This window comes from Maylandia zebra, linkage group LG4 (assembly GCF_041146795.1).
Source record: "Maylandia zebra isolate NMK-2024a linkage group LG4, Mzebra_GT3a, whole genome shotgun sequence".
Classification (NCBI taxonomy): Eukaryota; Metazoa; Chordata; class Actinopteri; order Cichliformes; family Cichlidae; genus Maylandia; species Maylandia zebra.
Genome location: NC_135170.1, coordinates 8,017,533 through 8,039,219, shown reverse-complemented (window position 1 = coordinate 8,039,219; position 21,687 = coordinate 8,017,533). Strand labels below are relative to the sequence as shown.

At 41.3% G+C, this 21,687-nt stretch overlaps 3 protein-coding genes and 1 long non-coding RNA gene across 7 annotated transcripts in view; 3 read left to right on the top strand and 1 right to left on the bottom strand.

Moving 5' to 3' along the window:
* Positions 1 to 2,534: 2,534 nt before the first annotated feature.
* The window catches only part of hoxb3a (homeobox B3a), a 79,595-nt gene continuing 60,442 nt past the window's right edge, over positions 2,535 to 21,687 (top strand). For both annotated transcript variants that reach the window (XM_076882938.1, XM_076882936.1), the window contains exon 1: positions 2,535 to 3,142. The gene's annotated coding sequence lies outside the window, so the exon portion shown is untranslated. The remainder of the gene's footprint in view (positions 3,143 to 21,687) is intronic.
* On the bottom strand, positions 4,179 to 19,165 carry LOC105941318 (uncharacterized). 3 transcript variants are annotated; one of them, XR_001167948.3, is made up of 3 exons: positions 18,781 to 19,165; positions 9,282 to 9,420; positions 4,179 to 8,738 (listed from the first exon to the last, which is right to left on the bottom strand). It is a non-coding gene; the product is annotated as an uncharacterized LOC105941318 (long non-coding RNA). The 3 variants fall into 3 exon arrangements; XR_001167947.3 differs by having other exon boundaries at positions 19,022 to 19,165; XR_001341908.4 differs by lacking the exon at positions 18,781 to 19,165 and adding an exon at positions 11,139 to 11,360.
* On the top strand, positions 11,405 to 15,198 carry hoxb6a (homeobox B6a). The gene is made up of 2 exons (XM_004568642.5): positions 11,405 to 12,246; positions 13,911 to 15,198. Exons 1-2 carry the CDS (start codon positions 11,673 to 11,675, stop codon positions 14,189 to 14,191), a joined length of 855 nt encoding a protein of 284 aa, XP_004568699.3. The 5' UTR covers positions 11,405 to 11,672; the 3' UTR covers positions 14,192 to 15,198.
* hoxb5a (homeobox B5a) overlaps positions 18,436 to 21,687 on the top strand; it is a 3,394-nt gene continuing 142 nt past the window's right edge. Inside the window, exons 1-2 of the mRNA XM_004568643.5 lie at positions 18,436 to 19,270; positions 20,567 to 21,687. The exon at positions 20,567 to 21,687 is cut by the window's right edge and continues 142 nt beyond it. Of these exons, the coding sequence (XP_004568700.1) occupies positions 18,589 to 19,270; positions 20,567 to 20,814 (930 nt within the window). The 5' untranslated portion in view covers positions 18,436 to 18,588 and the 3' untranslated portion in view covers positions 20,815 to 21,687. The remainder of the gene's footprint in view (positions 19,271 to 20,566) is intronic.

The window sequence follows — 21,687 nt, the reverse complement described above, 5'->3', positions numbered from 1 at the left end:
TAAAATTAATCGACTGTTTGCACCAGTGCTTCCTTACTTAGTTGCTGTTAGTGCATATATATATATATATATATATATATATATATATATATATATATATATATATATATATATATATATATATATATATACTGAGTAATTTTATATACTGAAAACATAATTCTAGTGACAAATATTTAGACAAATGAAGACTGAATATAATATTTTCCCCTAAACTTAATTTTTAACAGTCGCTTATTTTGAAAGATGTGCTTAGATATAATTGATGCTAGCACAGTATTCTTCGAGCCCTGTAAAACTAAAGGATGGAATTATAATGTAATAAAATACAAGATTTGGTATCTAGTGGGATCAAATATTTGTACAAAACGCAGTTGTTTTGTTTGTTTGCTTGATTTTAAAACAAACAACCAAACATTATTGACTATACATCGATCTATAACATTAATAAAGGCTAACGCTTTTTATTCATCACCATTTCAATATTTAAAAATCTTTTTTATGTTACTAAAGAAAAGGGTGTTATTTACAAAAACGTGCTTCAATAATCCAAGTCCTTTAGCATCAGCAGAAAATCTTTGTTACTTAAGATAAGAAAAAAATGGACTTTCTTGTGTTGTTGTTGTTCTTCGGCCAAAAATATCAAGTTTGCGCCTTTAGTATCATCAGACATTTCAAGGAGTGTTTGCCTTAAAAAGCCACCCAGTATCATAACATGAGTGTGTGTGTGTGTGTGTGTGTGTGGGGGGGGGGGGGGGGGGGGGGGGGGGGGGGGGGGGGGGGTGTTGCATCCATGAAGAGGCCAAAAACTCCAATAAAGGCATCAGACGAATAAAGCAGATGGGAGGATGGACTAGTTCTTTGTCCTGCTCTATCTGCTCTATGCAGTTGTTTTGTTTTCAGTTAAAATTTAACTCGAGCTATTCAGATAGAGGAAGCATCGGATCCCCTTCTCCTGCTAACCAGACAGTGTGCTGGTTTGGAAAGGTCACACATGGGTCAGTGAGGGTTTAAAAGAAAATCTGAAATCTGCCAAACGTCGAGCCTGTAAATAGGACGCATCATACAGAGGATGACAGAGATAAATGCAGACCAACTTGACTAACAACACAGAAAATACTAATTCTGCTAATATTGGCGCTTTTGATCATATGGGATGTGGTTCCAGTCTGCTGTCAAAGCAAATTCGCTTATAAACTGGGTTTTAATATCAACGAAACCTAATTTAAACGTTTGAAAGGTCTTATATTCTTTGAAGAGATCTTCTTGTAGTAGATGCGGGGAATGGTTCGTCATACTGCAGCAATTTAGACTGCAACCTCTTTAAGATTCAGGAAGCGTTGGATTTGGACTTCTTTGTGGGAGAACAAGACCTGCATTACCAAATAAAATGATGCGTTCAAAGACTTTACGTCAGGTGTACTCCAGACACTCGTCGTTGAAATGAAGCTCTGATGTGCTTGAACATTTCCGATTTCTAACTGTATATCTGTAAAAACATTAATATACTTTCGCTGCAGTTTCTGGCTATCCTCGGCTTCGGGCCTGCAGGTTTTAAATGGTGACGCCTTGCCGCATTGCGAAACCACTTTTACTCACAACATTTCAAGCCGGGACAGGTACTACACTCCACTGCTGTTTTTTGTTGTTGTTGTTGTTGTTGTTGTTGTTGTTGTTTGTCTAGGGATCTCTCATTTAACTCATTTTCACTTATACATTTCCACAGTAGGCTACGATACACTGCGTTCAATCCCTTGTGTCATAACACTTTAAACGCAAAGAATGACGTTTAAACTAATTCATTAATAATTAAAAAATGTCGCATAGGCGGCTTCAAAAGATGAGAGATTTCTGTTGATTCAGCTGATTCATATTTCAGCACCAGGGACGCAGACTTTACGTTCGTGCCACTTTCACAAAAGAAAACTTGTCTGTGTTTTGACACCAGGTCTTCTTACAACAGCAGAACACGGAATATTGGTGTTGTACTAAAAAAAATCTCAAATGCAGTATGGAAACAGAAACTTGTTTGCTCCACATTATTCCTCCTACCTTGTCTTTATATAGCTACATCTGGTTTCTGAAACATTTTGGGTCTAAATATTGTCACGTGTCGTTAATGAAAATATAATGCAAATATGACAGTGAAGATAATAAGGAAGCTCTGTCTAATTATCTAAAACGAACAAAAATCAAATAAATATAAAGCATGACATGAAAAATCCACAATAATGCGTGGCAAAATTCTTCACGCTCTCCAGTGCTTTGAAAGCTTTTAGCTTGCTTTTTAAGAAGCGGTCGATGAAGAAAATGGCGGCCTGGAGAATGAAATAAGAGAAGGAGCAGCTCGGTTCTAACAACACTCCATGAAGAAATGCAATAAATTCTTTGTTGTTTTATGAAAATTTACAACTTTGTGATACAAGTTTATGAGTGACCGCGCGCGGGGATTGGCCGACGGGCGGGTCATGTGGACGCGCTTAACGTGAACATGAACTTTTTATGATTTCCCAAGTGGCTATATTGCTGCAGCACTCCGCTCCGGCCCGAGCTGCCGCCTGTCCTTCCCTGCTCCTGCAAGGCTCCACTCGGAGTCCGACCACCGCCAGGAAATGAACACCCGGCTGTAATTAAACGAGCGAGTTAATGAGAATATTTGTTGTGACTGTGGAAACCGGCACGGCGAGACGCCGACAACAAGCCGCCCCTCCCCCTCCTGCTTCTTCTCTTCCTGCTTCGCTATGGCTTCTTGCTCCGTCTGGTCTCGTGCTGCTGCTGTCTATTCCAAATTGGCGGATCTGGATGAGGACAGTTCCGCTGTGATGAGACAAAGAAGGGGCGAGCAGTGGGACCCAACCCGGAGAAAGCATCCCGGAGATGCCCTCATGATTTACATTTTTAATTTCAATTTGACATTTGATTTGTCACTTGTCACTGCAAGGATGATGAAGACTACGGTGGTGGTTTGACGCCTGGGTGACAGCAGTCCCCCATCCCCAGTTCCTGCACTTCCTCAACATTACATCCACCTAATTACCACCCAGTGCAGGGCTGTCTCGTGCCATTCCAGACTGCCTGACTTGTTCGAACGCAAGGAAGTGACCGGCAGGTGTGTGGGCTCGTGACGGATTATCAACAAACGGTAAGAGGCGTCCACGCACGTTTAACGCAACCCTGCATGATGCGCATTGTTAAAGGAGCAGAGAAAATGAGTCAGCGCAGCTTTTCTCAATTCTGCAGCATCTAGTTGATTCATTTGTTTTTTGTTTTGTTTTGTTTGTTTTTTCTAAACGAAGCGTTGCTCCGCCATTTCAGAATAAACGGTTTCCTAGCTGGATCTATACAGATATATTGCTTAGTTTAAATAGTGGTATTAGCTGTCGAGGAGCCATCTATTGCTCGAAACTCGGCTGTTTGAGAACTGAAAGATTAGCTTCCAGCTTTTCCTCCAAAAGCTGCGCATTGTGTTTGCAGGAAGGAGGCAAATGTGCAAATGAAAAAGACTGGCTTTGATCTGATGGCTTTGGCAGAATTTGAAGTCCCTCATTTACTATGACTTTTAAAGATAAAAGCAACAGTTTTCTATTTTGGGGGTTTGCATCTGGCTGCAGGTGAATTGAAGATGAGCTTCTGGGGTTTTTGTCAGTGTTTTACTTCCAGCGTGTAGGTTTTTCTGTTTCGATTTTTTTTTCATTAGATTGACAGCGCGAGTGTGTGTGTGTGTGTGTGTGTGTGTGTGTGTGTGTGTGTGTGTGTGTGTGTGTGTGTGTGTGTGTGTGTGTGTGTGTGTGTGTGTGTGTGTGTGAGAGAGAGAGAGAGAGAGAGAAAGAGATAGTTTACAAGCAAGGCATGTTTGTCTGTCTCACTTTTATGACTTTGGTTCCCTTCTCATTTCCTCCCTGGAGCAGACGTTTTTTTTCTTTCCCTGCAATCACAACCCCACAGTCACAAACACACCTGTAGGTGTCATCTCCTTGGTCTCCAATTTGTTGCCGTCTCTAATATCAAATAGCCAGACTTTTCATCTCAGAGCGCGCGCGCACACACACACACACACACACACACACACACACACACACACACACACACACACACACACACACACACACACACACACACACACACACACTTGATCACAAGGACAAAAAAAGAAGATTTTATCTTTATTTTTACCCTTGTCTGACAAATCATCATCACCCAATGTTTAAAGCTTATGTGGTTTTTCTTATTGTAACATGTTATTTACTAACGCTCATATGTGCTCCTTGATATTCCTCCTCATACAAAACAGGGTCTGACTGATTATCTAAGAACATTGCAGGTCTGCAAACGGCTGTGGAAATTTTCGCTGGACAAATATACACTTTAACAACTTGTATTTTACCTTATAGTCATTTATTTGGTTGTTGTCAAATTATTCACAAACCACTCATAGAAATGTATGCACATGTATTTTTACAGTTAAACCACATTTCGAGTCGTTTCCAATTCCGCTTTGTAGATGAACAGCTAACACAATCATTCTTATGCAGGATGGTTTAAAACACACAGTAGACACAAGGATATGCCTAATAGTAAGCTGTAGCATGATGAACATATATCCTAGAATCAACAGTCTTGCTTTGTGAGAAATTCAGTATTGTCAATAAACACCAGTTCTTTAAGATAAAGTCACTGCCTCGTTTTAGGGATATATTGTGAGCCACATGCAATACGCCGTGCCGGACTTTCTAAAGCCACGATCACACTAAGTCGTGGCTACAGATCTGCGGCACTTTTCCAATTCTTTATTCCGTCTGTAGTGGTAAACGGAACATAAATCAATCGTGCATTCGTTAAGTTACGGGGTATGCTGAACGTGATAAGTAAAACAAACGCAAACATAGAACAGAGAAATAAAATGTATAATAAATTATGTATATTTTTTTTAAATCTGTTTGCGATTAGAAGGCATTTCTATTGTAGGGCCTATCTTACAATATAAAGCGCCTTTATGAGACTGTTGTGAGTTGGCGTTGTATAGATAAAATTTAATTAAATTTGAAATTGAATTTCTTTTTGGTCCCAGGTACCGTGAAACATTTGCTTTAAAAACATGACTTTACTGAAATGCATTGAGCATACTTATGGGTTTTAACAAACACGTATGCTAAAATATTTATATTTTTGTCGCAGATATCAATATAGTATTGAGGTTATTGAACAGAGAAAGACCACGCAGAATCTCAAATCAGCTATTGACACTCATTATTGTCAGCAGTGTAGTATTATTTTTATTATTATAATCATTGACTAGGTTTAGAACAGCAGTATGCGTGTGTGTTTATGTATGTGTGTGCATTAATAATCACGGACTCGAGAGATGTTTACGGTCTTATTTACCATATTTAGAAGTGTCATCTTTAGTTATACATTTTTCACATACTACAGATGTAGTTATATTTAACCGTCAAACAATTTGGATCATATACAGATGTTAATGTATGTCTTGAAATTCTGGAACTAAAATGGATAATTTAACAGAAATATAATTGTTATATAATACTAAATGAAGACAGTAACATTTAGAGAGTGGTATGTAAGGTACCAGCAATGTGTGTCTTTCTGTCTTGTGTTCTCTGTTTTGGTAGATAAGTTGAAGCCAATAGTCTGTTTTCCTGTAAAGCTGTGATCACACAGCTCTGGGAGCAACGGTTATAGACAGACACAATCCGGAGGCTGTTTGTGTTCGACGGCAGTCCTTACAATGAAGCTTCAGAGCAGCCCAGAGTCCGCACTTAACAAGACACTCTGGTGCCATCTAGTGTTCCGTTAACAACAATACCAAAGAGCACATAGACACATACACAGGTTCTTCTTTCTCAAGACTCGGAAACACAAGTTATACATCCCTGGGTCAGTGTCAATGCGATTTACAAAAACCATGCCCGCAATTTTACTTATGTATTACCTCTGGAAAAATAATACCAGGTCAACCCCAGCGAGTGGCACAAAAAGCTTTTGTGTGCTTTCACAAGAGTGTATGCTGAAGATTTTTTTTGTCTTTGATGTAGGGTTGGAAAGGTCGACTTGTAGCACTGAGGTAGAGAAACGGGTGTTTCTCTCCGTCCTGCTTTGTTGCCAAGGTTAGGCTGGGTGCTGTTACACTGCTGAATGAAACGTGGAGAAAACCGTGTGTGTACAAAATCCCAGAAGAATGCTGTGCTTGTGTGTGTGCGTGTTTGCGCGTGCGCACGAGCACTGGATGTGCTCAAGGAAAAGTAATTCTGGATGCAAAATTTATGCTGATTGGTCAGGAGGGCTGTTTCGGAATAGAGCGGCAAGCAGGGAATGTGAGTGCATGGGCTTCACCGTGTTCGTGTGTGTGTAAGCATATTAATTCGTCCTTGCTTTGTGGTTTTATCACTTGCGCTTATCTGTAAATCTGTTGTGCAGCCCCACTCAGATATATGTTTCCAGTTGTGAACGTGTGTGTAATCATCTGAAAGACCCTCATGGAGGGAAAACTATGGCGTTCTGTTTAATTTATGACTTTAGCATAGTCTCACTTTAAATTGAGTATTCAATTTCAGAGTATTGAGATCAGATACAACATTTGTTTTCGCTTCACCTATTTGTGGTCTGCGCAGCGGATAAATACCTCGACAGGATTTTCTGTGCAGTTAGAATAACGATTGCCAGGATGATAGTACCAGATTATTATTATTATTATTATTATTATTATTATTATTATTATTATTATTATTATTATTCGTCTGACCAAATAATGTCGAACAACACAGTTTGAATAATCAAGCTCGAGTCTTCTTATTTAGCCGAAAAATATGCGGCTCTTTCTGATGCTGCATTCACCCACCCGTTAAACTTTAACTGGTCCCGAGGCCTTTTGTGGCTGAGGGCTGGCGTCCACCGGTAATAGTCCAGTGAACTGACCTGGAGCGCGTGCTCACAGTACCCTGAAGGACGCGGCGAGTCGACTGGCGCTGCCTGGAAACGATTAATATATTAAACAAGAGAAAGTACTAGTCAGGCAGTTTTTTGGAGTTTGTCATTAACTGGTGCAGCAGAAGAGGTCTCTTTCTCTCTCGCGCGCGCGCGCGCACGCACACACACACACACCGAGCAAGAGAATTAGCAATAGAAGCTCCATGTATCTAAACTCTGAACACATGAACTTTTTATCTCCAAGCATCACAACTTCTGCAATCTTCTATACGATCCTAAGAGCGAAAGTATTCTACTTATATCAAAAAATGTCCCCGTTTTTCCTGACATGAGTAAAACCCATAAAATATCTAAATTAATGACATTATAACAGACCACCTACTTAAAATGTCTGCTCTGCCAGACAAGGACCAGTCTGATGCGCGCAGAGTTTTGAACTCCTTTTTGTAAATAACTCGTACTAAAATGACACATAAGAGTAATTTAGTAGGATAAGCAGTGAATTTTTAATTTCATAGACGGTTAATTATTTAACCCGTGAAATGCTATCGATCCTTTCACTGCCACGGCTGAAATAAACCACAGGTGAGCTGCACAGTGCTCGTTACTTGTGCGGAGAACAGCACATTTGTTCATCTGCTGTTTTGCTGCGGGCCTGTTTTTCAGTTCGTAGCCATTCCTCGGACTTTACAAGGAGTCATAAAAAGTCATAAAACCATAAAAGTCCTGAGTTCTCTCTTTCTCCTTCGCACATACCCCCCTTACACACACACACACACACACACACACACACACACACACACACACACACACACACACACACACACACACACGCAAAAGGTGAAAGGGACCCATAAAGCCATAAAGCAGCCGCCTGACTCTTTCAGCTTTAATTGTCGATAATCTCTGAAGTTTCCCGGATTCCTGGAGTTCCTTCAGCGCCTCTCGGCTGTTTACTCTGAAGCTGCACCATTAAATTTACTGTGCAGGAATACAGCAGGCTTAAAACGCATATCCGTTTAGAAAAAAGATGGGATTTGTAATTGTCATCCAACCAATTTTTAACGTGGGAGAATGTCCCAGAATATTAACTTTTTTCTTTCTTTGTTTTCTGATATAATCTAGACCATTCCATCTCTCTACAGTTTCTATTTATTTGTGTCATTATGATTCATATACTTAAAACCGATTTCGCTTCTTGTCATTACCCTGTTATTAGTGTTGGACCAGTGGTAAAAACTTAATAACTATATAGCTAATGACTGGAAGGCTGTTAGCCTACTGATTTTGGGGTGGTTAAAGCAGCTAACAGGCCATCCGAGGTAGCTTATGTTATTTGTGGTCTTTTAAGTCTCCCATTTTGTATTGTAGTTACTCAAATAAATAATTCGTTGAATTTCGGCACAAAGGTCTAGCACACCCAATGTCATGGTAATGCTCTCAGCAGCGTCGGTACACAGCCCCGTTCCCTTTTTTTCAATACTGGTGGACGGCAAGTTAAAGTTTGGTAGACTTCAATATCCCCGTCAACACAAGGAAATATCAGGCAGTAAAACGCAACAAAGCATAAGGTCACGTGACATAAAATGTGACTTCTTTACTAGCTTTAAAGCAGACTATGTCCTTCTGCTATTCCTTTATGTCCACCCCACTCCTCTCCCTGACACACACTCGCACAGGGACCAACCATCCGGTTCTCAAATAGCAAAATGTTTCCAAAGTTTAGGTCGTTTTTTTCTTTGCTCTGCTCTTTCGTGTCGTCTGCCACTCGCTTCTCCCAACTGCAATTGCATCTGCAATGACACATAAATATATGTCCACTTGCAACATGGAGGACAATGTCATCATGCAGTGTTGCCTATGAATATTTCCATGCAGTCACATGATATAAGATGATAAGATGATGATATTTCATGTTGCTTTTCCAGCATTAGAACCAAACTACAAGTTCGTGAGATCTCCTCTGAAGTTATTCTTAAATGTTACATTAATCTATACTTTAAATAAACTGCTAATCTCTGCAAAAATTGTCATATAAAATACATAGATGCTTCGTAACAAAACTTTCGGTATGTTACTATACCAACACTTCAATTGGCTTGACAATATTCTTAGCTTAAGCAGAGCTGTACCTCGAATCAGGAAAAGCTATGATTCTGCCTTTATATTATTATTAGTATTATCATTATTATTATTTGTATTTTTCAAAGTTCTTTCTTCATATTTACTCTGTGGGCTGGTGCTGGTATAGGCCTACCACAGATATAATACCAAAGCCACAATCACGTTAATACCGTGCTAATGCAAATAGGCTGTATATATAATAATAGTATTACCGTCTTGTGTGTGTCCCAGGCTGTAGGCCATGCCTGTCCTGTCCCGACTGTTAGTGCTCATTAATGATTACACCACAGTCAGCTCCAACACAATGCTGTTGCTTCCCGTTCCCACAAAGTGGAGAGGAAACGGAGCGTCCTGCCAACAAGAGAGAGCGAGAGAGAGAGAGAGCGAGAGGTCAAAATAAAAGTTCAGAAGACAGATTCTCCATCAGTTTGTGTAATCCTGCATAGAACGCGCGGCTCGGGGATTAAATTTCATATTTGTCCTCCTACGACGAACAGTATTACTTTAAAACGAAGAGATGGGGGAACTGATGAAGTGGGGAGGTGAAGTAAAAGTAAAAATAGGCTTTGTCTCTATCGGTAGTCAAACTGTCTACGGTTTGGCCATTCAGACAAGTCAGAGCCTGTAGAGGAAGCACAGAAAGACACCGAGAGGGGGGGCGACTTATTTATGACTGCGGTTATTTTACGACCTCAGCGACACATATTCCGTTTGTGACCGCGAATGAAAAGCACGCCGAAATACCCCCACCCTCCACCCAGCTCGACCCTATTTATTCTCCTCTCTAATTTTGAAGAAGGAAAGGGAGGTTCTAATGTTTCTTTGCGAAAAGAGTGCAAAATGTGTCTGTGTAAATTTAGTTTTTATTATTCTAAGGGATGATAATAATAATTTGTGACACTAGTGTACCCATTAGCTATGTTTTTTTCTTTTACATTTATAATTATCGTTCTACATTTATAATTATCGTTCCATATAGTGTAAAACTGAGAAAAAAATATAATATAATTTTACAGTAGTAATGCAGTATGTTTTTTTTGTTAGTGGTAAAACTAACAAATCTATAATAACGGCGTTTTTTTATTCGAAGACTTCATTCTAATTGTTTTTTTTAAACAATGCAATATATTTCGGTTCAATATAAACATGGACGTGGCCATATATATATTGAAAGAGCTTCAGGCGCGTGGGTCTAATGAGTGTCAAGATGACGCTAAGAAAAAAAGCAGAAAGAAAAAATACTTCTTTTCTTTTTTTGTTTTACATTTCAGGCTAATCAGTGTCACCGGAGAAGAAAAAAGGAAAATAATAAATCACTGCACACATTGATCAGACCCAGCACCCTCTGGCACAGTATAGGAGTTACATTTTTCTGACTGAATAGTCTTATGGTACTCTTATAGCAGCATGTGTGGATATATATATATGGATATATATGGATATATATATATATATTTTTTTTTTCTACATTTCTAACTATCAGATTATGTGCCGAAAATCCCTTCCAAATTACTAAATTAGTCTTCTGCTTTAGAAAATAGCAGCCTGCGATAGGAGTAGGACACACACACTGGCCGAAGAGGGGACATAAACTACCCAATCACCAGATATACCAATTGCAAATATACAACACTCCAATTACATGGCCCATATTATATAGTAGGCTGAATCTAATACTAGCATCACACACACTGCACCACACACAAGACGCGCGCACGTTCCCGGCTGTGATTTACGCTCCACAAATTCATTTTAATGCGGTCGGTATTATCTCCAAAGCGCCGGGAAACATATTTTATTATTCGGTTGCCTTCTCTCCCAACCCCAAGGGGAAAACGCGCATACGTGTGAGAACTGCTGGTTTTTATGGGTCCAACAACAGACGGAGGAAGACACACGGGGAGAGAAAAGAATCAATTTAACGCGTCGAGGATTCCGGTGTGATTGCGCAATGTCACCGGGAACAGAAGGAAGATTAGAAAGAGAGATTAGATACGAATTAAAAAGGAAAGAAAGGAAGAGAGCGTGTTTGTGTGTGGTGGTGGGGGTGTATTCGGTAGTTCCCAGACCTCCTCCTCTTCCTCTTCTTCTTCCTCTCCTACGAAAGGAAAACAGCGAACGAATGCCAGGCACAGACGCGTCCCATTGGTCAGTTCGAGGTCAGCTGGTGTCTGCCCTCCAACCCCCCACCCGATACCCCTTCTCGCCCCGTCCCGTGTTCTCCGATCGCATACACACACGGAGAGGTTCTCTCTGTTGCCCCCCACCCTCCACACGCCCCTCCGTCCCACACTGGCACTCAGCCCACCTAATACAACCCCCCCCCCCCCTCCTCCCAATCTGCGATACACTAAGTGATAGCGGCAGCCCGTCGGACTGTCGGCTATAAAACACAACAAATCATAAAGTGCAGGCAGGGGAAGGCAGAGGAAGCAGGACGGGAGGGAGAACCGTTAGCTGCTAGCCGTTAGCCTCTGCCTACTCCTCCTCCTTCTCCTTCTTCATCGAGTGAACGTTGTTATTGTGTTTGTTTCGTCCCCTCCTGTCCTCCCCTCTCCTCTTCTCCTCTTTTCCGGCTTCTCCTCTTTTTCTTCTTTCTCCTGATGAATTCCTATTTTGTCAACTCCTCTTTCCCGGTGACGCTACCGGGAACGGGTGGAAGCGGGCAGGCGGCGGCAGCAGAGTCGTTTTTGGGTCAGATACCTCTCTACTCATCGGGATACGCCGCCGACCACCCGCTTAGGCACTACCCGGGGGCAGCAGCCGTTAGCGCAGCTGTGGCATACAGCACCGGCGGACCCGGCGCACACCAGGACAAACCGTACCCGGCATCCACCTACTACCAGCAGGCGGCCAATGGAGCATATACCGGACACCGGGCGACAGCAGCAGCGGCGGGGGTCGGTGTTGGGGGCGCGACCGGAACCGGTGCCTGCGACTACGCCACGGCAGCGGCGGCAGCGGCGGCCGCAGCTGCAGCCACGACTTTCTACAGGGATAAGGAACACCCGTGCGCTCTGGAGGAGCATCAGCTCGCGCTCAGTCAGGACGGCGTGCAGCGTAAAACAGAGTGCGTAGGGCTCAGTGCAAAGGGGCTTTTCGGAGAAACGATGGAAGACAAACAGTCGGCGTCAGTGCCCATTTATCCATGGATGCAGCGGATGAACGCCTGCAACGGTGAGTGTCTTCTTCTTCCTCTTCCTCTCTTTCTTGCATATTTTATGATCCCAGTCATAGAAATGACGTTTGTTTCCTCTGTCAGCCTCTGTTAGATTTCCTTTCCTTTTCCCCTCCTCCTGCCACAGAAGCTGCTTTATGATCCCCGTTTGTTGACCTGTCAGTCCGTCATGTGCGCTGTATTTTATTGTCCGTCATAAAACGGGTTTGTTTGCATTGCGGGTCCTTTTACTGTAGCCTGTGTGACCCGTGACGATGCTACCAAGTAAAGCAAAGTGTGGGGGAAAACAAGGAGCAGATAAAAAAAATTAATGATGTAGATATAGAGGAAATACAGAGATAAGTCTAAATATCCACACTCTATTAGTCATTCGTTTATTCAAATGTGTCTGAATAGTTCATCTCTTTTATTTTTGAAAACGCTTTTCCTCTCAGACATACTCTGCTTTGAGCCATGACCAATAGGATGCGATAAATACTGTTTTGTTTTTGCTAACGTTTCTTTTCTGTGCTGATAAAGATATATCACATTTCCTGTTGCTATTATTGGTTTTGACCTTTTCTATCTTATCGTTTATTGAGCCTCCGCAGCGTAGACAGTGTTATTCACTGTTGATTCAAATCGTATATAGATATAGCCTAAAGTTTAAAGTGAAAGTGAGGCAAACCGTGGCGGAAATAATGTGAAATAGTTTCATTTAGTCGGCTCTCCTAAAAGTTTGTGCTTTTGCACTCTTGCATGATTTAACCTAAAGTGTTAAACACTGTCCTGTGCTGCAAACCATCCTTAAGAGAGAAAAACGGCCTGTTGAGGGTAGAATGAGTAATAGCAGATGATGCAGAGCTAGTGTTTTGTAAAGCCCTGCAGGACACTCCGAGTTATGACAGATGAGGTGGTAACATACTTCGCCGCAAATAAATATATATGGAGGAAAACAAAGAGCGCGTTATAAATGACAGTTAAAGGTGCAAATAGTAGGCAGAGAGAGGGGAGAGTTATTTATGGTCATTTGGATTTAGATATGAATAGCTTGTGGCATGCAATCCATGCTCTTACTTTCAAATCAATACATGAACTGAAGTTGCCTTAATTGCCTTATTAGTGAAGATCGGTGTATACACACCACAATGGGAATTTATTTTCTGAATTTACTGCTACTTACCATCAGCAACATTATATAACATAGTTATTCTCCGTGTTTCATAAACCATGAAGTTCAACTTTCCTGTAGAATGATTGTTATTGTTTTTATTAAACAAAATAAGAAATCCAAGTTTTCACTTTTCACAAAGCCAAAAATAATCCGCGGCTTCGCAGTCAGAGTAAGTAAACATTTTAGTAAAACAATGTTAAATTCACATTAAAACAGTGTCCTTAAGGGATGGCGCACATTGTTAGATGGCAGCCATCGTCTGCATTGTTCTTTAATGTGAACATTACTAATTCTTAATTTAAGCGGGGGCAAATAGCCTTGATAATACTAAACAGGCACTGTTGTGGAAACTTGTAGAATAGAATAGAATAGAATAGAATAGAATAGAATAGAATAGAATAGAATAGAATATGCATGTGATGAACTTTTCTGGTAACGTTTTCTTAACAGAATAGTTAACGCCTCAGTGTTGTTATCTTGGTTCAAATGTATCTGTCTCTTGCTTCTCAGGGACCTTCAGTAGCCCCGGGAGACGCGGTCGGCAGACGTACACCCGCTACCAGACGCTCGAGCTGGAGAAGGAGTTTCACTTCAACCGGTACCTCACGCGGCGACGTCGGATCGAGATTGCGCACGCGCTGTGCCTCACGGAGCGACAGATTAAAATATGGTTCCAGAACCGGAGGATGAAGTGGAAGAAGGAGAACAAGCTGATCAACTCCTCTTCTACATCCTCTTCTTCTTCCTCTACGGCGAACGGTGCAGATGAAGAGGAGAAACGGACTGAGTAAAACAGGACCAAAAATAAACTAATGTAAGACACGTAAAAGGAAGGGCAGAATAAAAGAGAAGACATGCTGATTAATCTCATGCCTCCAAGTTTTTCAAGAGCACCCCCCGCATTTTTTTCTCTCTCTCTCTGTTGTTTTTCTTTCTTTCTTTCTTTTCCTCACCTGAGCAGTGGTGAAACAACGGAATGGGGGGATTTATTTTTATCCCTCTTACATCAACTCTTTCTGTAGGCTGTACTTGAGTGGTCTTATATTTGGTAATAATTTGTAAAACACTCTATAGCAAGGGTTATGTAACTGTGGAAAGGGACAGATACGATAAAACCTGGGAGGGGAAAGGAACATGGCGTTAAATTAAAGAATACAATAGATGAATGAACACTTTTTTTAAAGGCCACCAACACAAGGCCACAAGTAGTTTTGAAACACAATTTATTGCTGCATTCCGCCTACCGATTTTTTTACTGTACTTTTTTATGGCTATGCATATTTAATTTATTTCATTTTATTTTTTATTCTTTCAAAGACATCATGTAAGGCACTTGTTTTAGGGTTTACAACTTGTTTTGGGGGCTTTAGAACTTGACTTCCGGCTGTTTCCTTCCCGATTTTGTTTCTTATTATTTGTAAATGTGTGTAGCCTTTAATACCTTTAAGTACACGTGCAAGTATGCTCTGCATATACACGAAGGGAGGAAAAACTATTGGAGGTATGTATGTCTTATGGTGTTCATATTTAAACTGTACAGAAATAAGCAAGGGAAAAGCACCTTGTATGGTGAAAATAATGTAACTACGGTTGAGGGGAATTTTTCAATATCGGGAAACCTGTTGAAGCTTTGGGTGGGGTTGCGGTTGTTAACCTACTGATGATATTCGCCAAACTACCTAAAACATTCAGGAAAGTGTATATTTTATCGATTTTTACATGTTTTGGTTATGTGTTATTGTCAAGTAATCACATATACTACCTATGACAAATGTTTAATAAAATGTAAAGGAATTTATGGAGAAAGGTTATTTTTATAACGGGGATAGGGTGTGTTTGTGTGTGTCTTGGGGCATGAAATGAATTTTCATTTATTCTAACATTAATTAACGCGCAGTAAAGGTTAGTCAAACTCAACATTACTGGATTTGAGATTGGTTTATTTTATGATTTAGAGGACAACTTTAACACGCTTGAGCCTTTTAGCCTCTTACTGGTGTTAAACGCGAGGCTGCGGCCAAACAGGCGCACGCGACGATCTGGAAGGAAAGCGACGAGGAGAGTGAGCTGCTGATGGCGGGCTCAAACTAAATGATGACCAGAGCGAGGCAGAGAAAGTTGACCTCTCCTCGAGCCCTGCAGCCAGACACGTTACACATAGACACACACTTCACGCAGACAAAGTGGACAATGTCCTCGTGACCTTTTAACTCTACTTGTCCCCTGAGTGACCGGCGCGTTGTATCCATCTTGGAAGTTTCACTGATGCGGGTGCAAACACACACACACACACACACACACACACACACACACACACACACACACACACACACACACACCACTGCACATTAGCTTATCTCATGAAACATGAAAACCATAAAGACAAATATGGTCTAAATCAGAGTTACTTTAGAATGATTTCATTTGCCGGCTTTTCATTCGGAACATTCAAGATATATTTCTGAATTTTCCAGTTATGGGTATAATAACACACATAATAAGCATAACAGAGAACAGATATTTGTTTATTTATTATTTGACGGTCTTAAGTCATACCAAGCAAGTGCTGTTATTATAGCATGTATCTAACGAATACACATTTTAAGTTTAGAAAAAAAAATCCTGTTGGAATACTACCAAGACAAAGATGGCATAAGCTGGTAGTAAATAATTAATAAGCACACCTAGAAAAACCAGCCTCGCCACTGTGCGAGGCGAAGAACTAAAGCTTTCACATGATTTAATTAATGATACTTTTAGTTATGTTATGTTTGAATTTAATACTTTGAGAGACAAATTGAGAATATAGTGAGACTCGCAATGAAATGACCTCAAGAGAAAATCTATTAAAGCGTATTCTGCAGCACAGACATATTCAGTGTACGTTGGTTTCTTTTTGTGTTGTGGATATGACTCGATTGGCGATTTCGTTCCCATTTTGAATCAGTTGTATGACTACGTGCTGGCAGATGTTCTATGTTAAACACAGTGGAAATGGTTTTACTGTGAATCAGGGGGGCTCGTCTTTACATATTGCACATACGTGCTTGGTGTTTAACATATTTTAAGGAGAGAAAAACGAAGAGGAAATGTTTCATGTTGTTTTGTTCTTTCTATCTCTACTGAAAGCTGTTCTCTACTGAAAGTCTCAATTTAGAAGAAGAAAAATTGTTTGTTTGTTTTTTGTTTATTTGTCTGTTTAAGACAACTGAACATTAGTTAGAAAGAGTTTGTCTTAGACCACAATCTATAATTGGTTAAAATATCAAAATCTCCAAAAATGAAGCATATTGAAATCTGCGTGGCTCTTTGAATGAGATTATTAGAATAAAAGGAACTGCATCTGTGCGCAGGCACTGGTTGCAAAATGTGCTCTAATCTGGGCTCATACCTTAAATTCTGACCCTCCTTTATTCTTACTCAGAATGCGACAAATTCAATATAACATAAAGTAAACGCAAAACATGTGCAGCTGAAGAGATAGGTAGGTTGAGCGAAAGAAAAGAGATGGATGGATGGATGGATGGATGGATGGACGGACGGACGGACAGATAGTTTTATTCTATGCTAAAACTGAATTATGATTGTCTTCAAACTGGCCTTATTGAAATATTTAAATGTTTTTCGTTCAGTGAGCTCTTTCATGGAACAAATTCAGCGCGATTGTGCTGATCTATAAATACCAAAGGCAGTGTGCTGAGAGGAGTGTGACAGCTGGGTCTTTTGTGGCTTTAAACCCCATGTTGCTGTTATGTGTGCTTGCCCGTGTGTTTTAAATGTGCCTGCTACTTTGTAATATTCAAGATGAATCCCATTCCAACTGCTGGTTTCTTTAGCCGAGACTCTGAAATGTGGCCTGCAAACTGCACACATTTCCCCACTGAGCACATCCATTTGTATCATTTCACACATACACACAAAGCTCTGGAATTCTTCATCTGTCGCCTGTTCTAGCTGCTGTGCCGGAGTTACAACAAAGCGTGTACACCCGAGTGCACACTGAGGCCTACTTCAAACACGCAAACGCTTAGACACACACAAGCACTCCCGCGGCTGAAATGCACCCAAACCCGGGAATCAACAAATCATAAATCAGCAGATTTCCATCCAGTGTGGACGTCACAGATCAGGTTTAACATTCCTCGTCTGCAGCTGCAAAGAAGGCTTGCAGTAAGAAAGAAAGAATGTACAGTCGCAGACCAGTCGAATTGTCATAACTCAAACATTTTTTGTAGTGTTGACTGTTTAGTTTGGTCTGTGATGTATTTATTTATTTATTTGTTTGTTTATTTTTGCCTAATTTTTGTGATATTTTGCACTATATTTCCTACTGGTGTTTTGTACCTGTGCCGGAAGTTGAGGTACAAACAATTAGTGCAGCAAGTCGAAACACTGCATAACACAAAAAAAAAAAAACACGTGTATTTTATCGGTGAGACCGCTTTTTGGTAGAACTCCGGGATAAATATCAACAGCTATCAGATGTATGTGGAGAAAGGCTAGTTACTATTTTTTTTTACCATGGTGTTCATTATTAACGTTTGATTTTACGGTTCTTACGGCTCTTAATTGTGAGACTAAGCAAAAGGTCAATTAACAGAGCTGAGTGATGAACAAACACACACACAATGTTTTTTTTTTATAGCATGGATATGTCATGGACTCTTGTGTGTCCTTTCTCCCTTAACACTTCTTTCTGTACAATAAATTATATCTGCAGTAGGTGGCGCTCTGAGCTCACCCCCGACACCTCTAGCAATAAAGAGAGAGAGAGACGGAGAGAAAGAGAGGGAAAGCTTCCCCCGCCCAATCTTTATCATTTGAAACCTCAGAGCATAAATTACCTCTCTAAAGTCATCGGCGAGAATTTACGACTGGTCAACAAAAGCACGTGACCGTCCCCCTCCTCCTTCCTCACTACGTGTGTGTCTCTCTCTCCTCCCTCGCCTCACCCCTCACCTCCCCCATCACACACACACACCCCTCCATCCAACACACACACACCACCCCACCCCCATATTTGGACGGCGCATACATAGCTAAAAACGAAGTACAGTGCAACGCCATAATTCACTAATACATCATAAATCGTTGAAAGTACCAGCGTTATAACGACCCAGAGAAATCTAACAAATCAAGCGCCCCTTAGTACTCAACTATAAACCTGCAAGTCTCTAAAACAACCTAAATGAGCTCTTATTTTGTAAACTCGTTCTCGGGGCGCTACCCAAATGGCCCCGAATATCAACTGCTAAATTATGGAGGCAGCAGCGGCGCAATGAACGGCGGGACGTACAGGGATTCTTCCTCCGCCACCATGCACCCTGCGACGGGCTCTTACGGCTACAGCTACAATGGCATGGACCTGACCGTCACTAACCGGGGAGGGGGAACCAACAGTACCGCCAACGCTGGAGGACACTTCGGGGGCGGCTCAGTTGGTGGGGACTCGCGGGGTTTCGGCTCCCCGGCCCCGGACAGGGGGTTCAGACAACCATCTAGCTGCTCCCTCGCCTCTGCGGCGGACTCCCTGCTGTCACCCGGCAACGAAAGCACAAAACTGGGCGCCCGGAGTTCGTCTCCTCGCTCGGATCAAGCAGGAAGCGGTAATCTCAGCTCACCAAACCTGTCCTCCGCCTCCTCCACCGGCGGTGGCGGCACAGTGCAGCGTTTCACCGAGCTGGATGACGCGTCACCAGAGATCGAGGACTTGCAGCATAACCGGGACACCAGTCACGCCAGCAATCCGCCACCCAGGACCGGGCATAAGCAGGAGGGCGGTCCGACGGGATCAGCCGCTGGCAACACTGGCAGTGAGGCGCAGACACCACAGATATTCCCCTGGATGAGAAAGCTACATATTAGTCATGGTACACATTGCTCTTGTGTTTACAACTTATTTTCCATGTATCCTAGAAGTTTCGGGCGATAACATTCATATGACTGGTTCAGCAGAATAGCCTCCGTGTTGACACATGGGACTGGTAACAGTTCAGTGCTTGTTGTACCTATATCGGGGCTTCTTAAAATGCACATTAATGATTGTGCAGAATTATTGCTGCTTTGATCTGTGTAAAGTGGATGCTCGAGAACAGCAGGAAGATACCCAATTAGCCACGGTTCTTCGTTTTTCTCTGCACCTTACCAGACTTTTTTCTACTGCGTCAATTTCATATTTTCGTGTGGCAGTCAGAAATCAGTTGTCAAGATTATGAATCTCAAATGAATGGCATTTAATCGTGCGCATTGTGTTAATATTGATGCTTTCATTTTAAATTATGTATTCGTGTTTTAAATACTGATATGAAGATCTAAAAAAATCGAAGCAGTACACCCCAGAAAACGTCTTAGTAGAAAATTCCCATTACATTTTCGTGTTTTAGAAATCAGGAACGCCGGACAATTGCCCCTTCTGTCTCCTCTTTTTTATTTTAGCAAATTCCACAAAAGCGTCATAAATCTGTCAGGGGAGAGACGAAGGGAAGAAAAACTCAACAGGGCTGGGAAGCTGCAGACAGAGCCGGGCAAAGAAAGAAAAAAGAAGCAGAAAGTGAGGCCAGGAAGGCTTTGGAAGCGGCTTGCTCCTTTGAAAAGTGAAGCTTTATTACGGATGGGAACTTTATTAAAAAGGTGAGGTAGAGGACGGGGCAATAAAACCCTGAAGGGTGTAAAAAAATGGGGCATATAGAGAGGTGATGGTGAAGACGGGTGGTTAAAAAGGGAAAAAAAAGTAATGTGACAGATAAAAGCAAATGTTTTAACCCAGGCTGTGGAATGGAAATAGCAGAAATAAAATGTGTCAAGAAAGGTTGTGGTTAGGATGATGGACAGTTTTACTGTCTCCCTTTACGCTCGGTGATTTTGATAAAACAGTAAGTTTAATTCCTTGTGTATGCGTGGGGGCGTTAGAGGTTGATACAATAAAACAAACACCTGTGGCTCCAGTCTATGAGAATCATTTGACTCATAGAAAACATCACCCTAACAGAGGCGTTCCTGACTTTAGATTGATATTTTCAAGTAGTTCTCTTATACTGGAGTGTACTTTAGAGCGCTGTAAAATACTGACTATATATTGCGCACTCTATTTTTGGACTCAATAACAGCCCGTTTCTGTCGCGTGTTGGCGCATCTTTAAAAGCCCTTTGTCCTCTCATCACCCTCAGATATGACGGGCCCCGACGGGAAACGGGCACGGACGGCATACACCCGCTATCAGACTCTCGAGCTGGAGAAGGAGTTCCACTTCAACCGGTACCTCACGCGGCGGAGGCGGATAGAGATCGCGCACGCACTCTGCCTCACGGAGCGGCAGATTAAAATCTGGTTTCAGAACCGGAGGATGAAGTGGAAGAAGGACAACAAATTGAAAAGCATGAGCCTCGCCACTGCTGGCAGCGCCTTCCAACCCTAGAAATATCTTTGTTTTAAACCAGAATCTGTCTTCGTTCATCTCTTTAGAGATGATACTACCATGTACACGCTTCCCTGGAGGAGGGAAGAAACAAACCAGAAATAAAAAAAATAAAAAACTTGAAGAAAACAGCAAAAGAGAGGCCAGCAAAAGAAGAAGACGAAGAAAAAATATTCCAAAATGTAATCAGAAACACTTAAGAGTACTGTACAGCAGCGCAGCACTTTTCATTTGTTCGGTATGTCGGTCTTTGGTGTTTTAGGGCAACGTAAAAAAGAATCATGACTGTGGTACTTGCTCTTGTAACAAAAAAAGTGTTTCTTTATGATGTCCTCTTTTAAAAAAGGAGGGGAGTCACGGATAAATATGCTACCTACCTTATGTCCTACTTACAACATTGCTACCTACCTATTGTTTAATGTCTACGTATCGTTTTATGTGTCAAGTGTGAATTTTTGTAACTGACCAAGTGCTTTCTAGAAAAGTTAGCATGTGAGCGTTTATTGTAAGTTATTTACATCCAGTAAGGCACGTATATACCCTCGCCTACCCCAAACCCACTATACTCGCTGTCTTACCATTAAATTCTGTGCTATTTGAAGCAGAAAGTGTGTGTGTGTGTGTGTGTGTGTGCGTGCGTGTCCGAGTTTGAAACTTAAAATAAATCACTTTGCCTGTATCTGTTTATCCATCCAAAAAGTTGTGTACAGCTCTACTATTCAAAAAAAGCTGAACTGTATTATATTGTTATTATAATTGTAATTATCGGTTCTATGCTTCTCAAATGATGTATATAGATATATATATATTGACATTTTTAAATGTGACCAGTTGGCTATTTGTAGGTGCAGTATGCGAGTTCGTGTTTATATG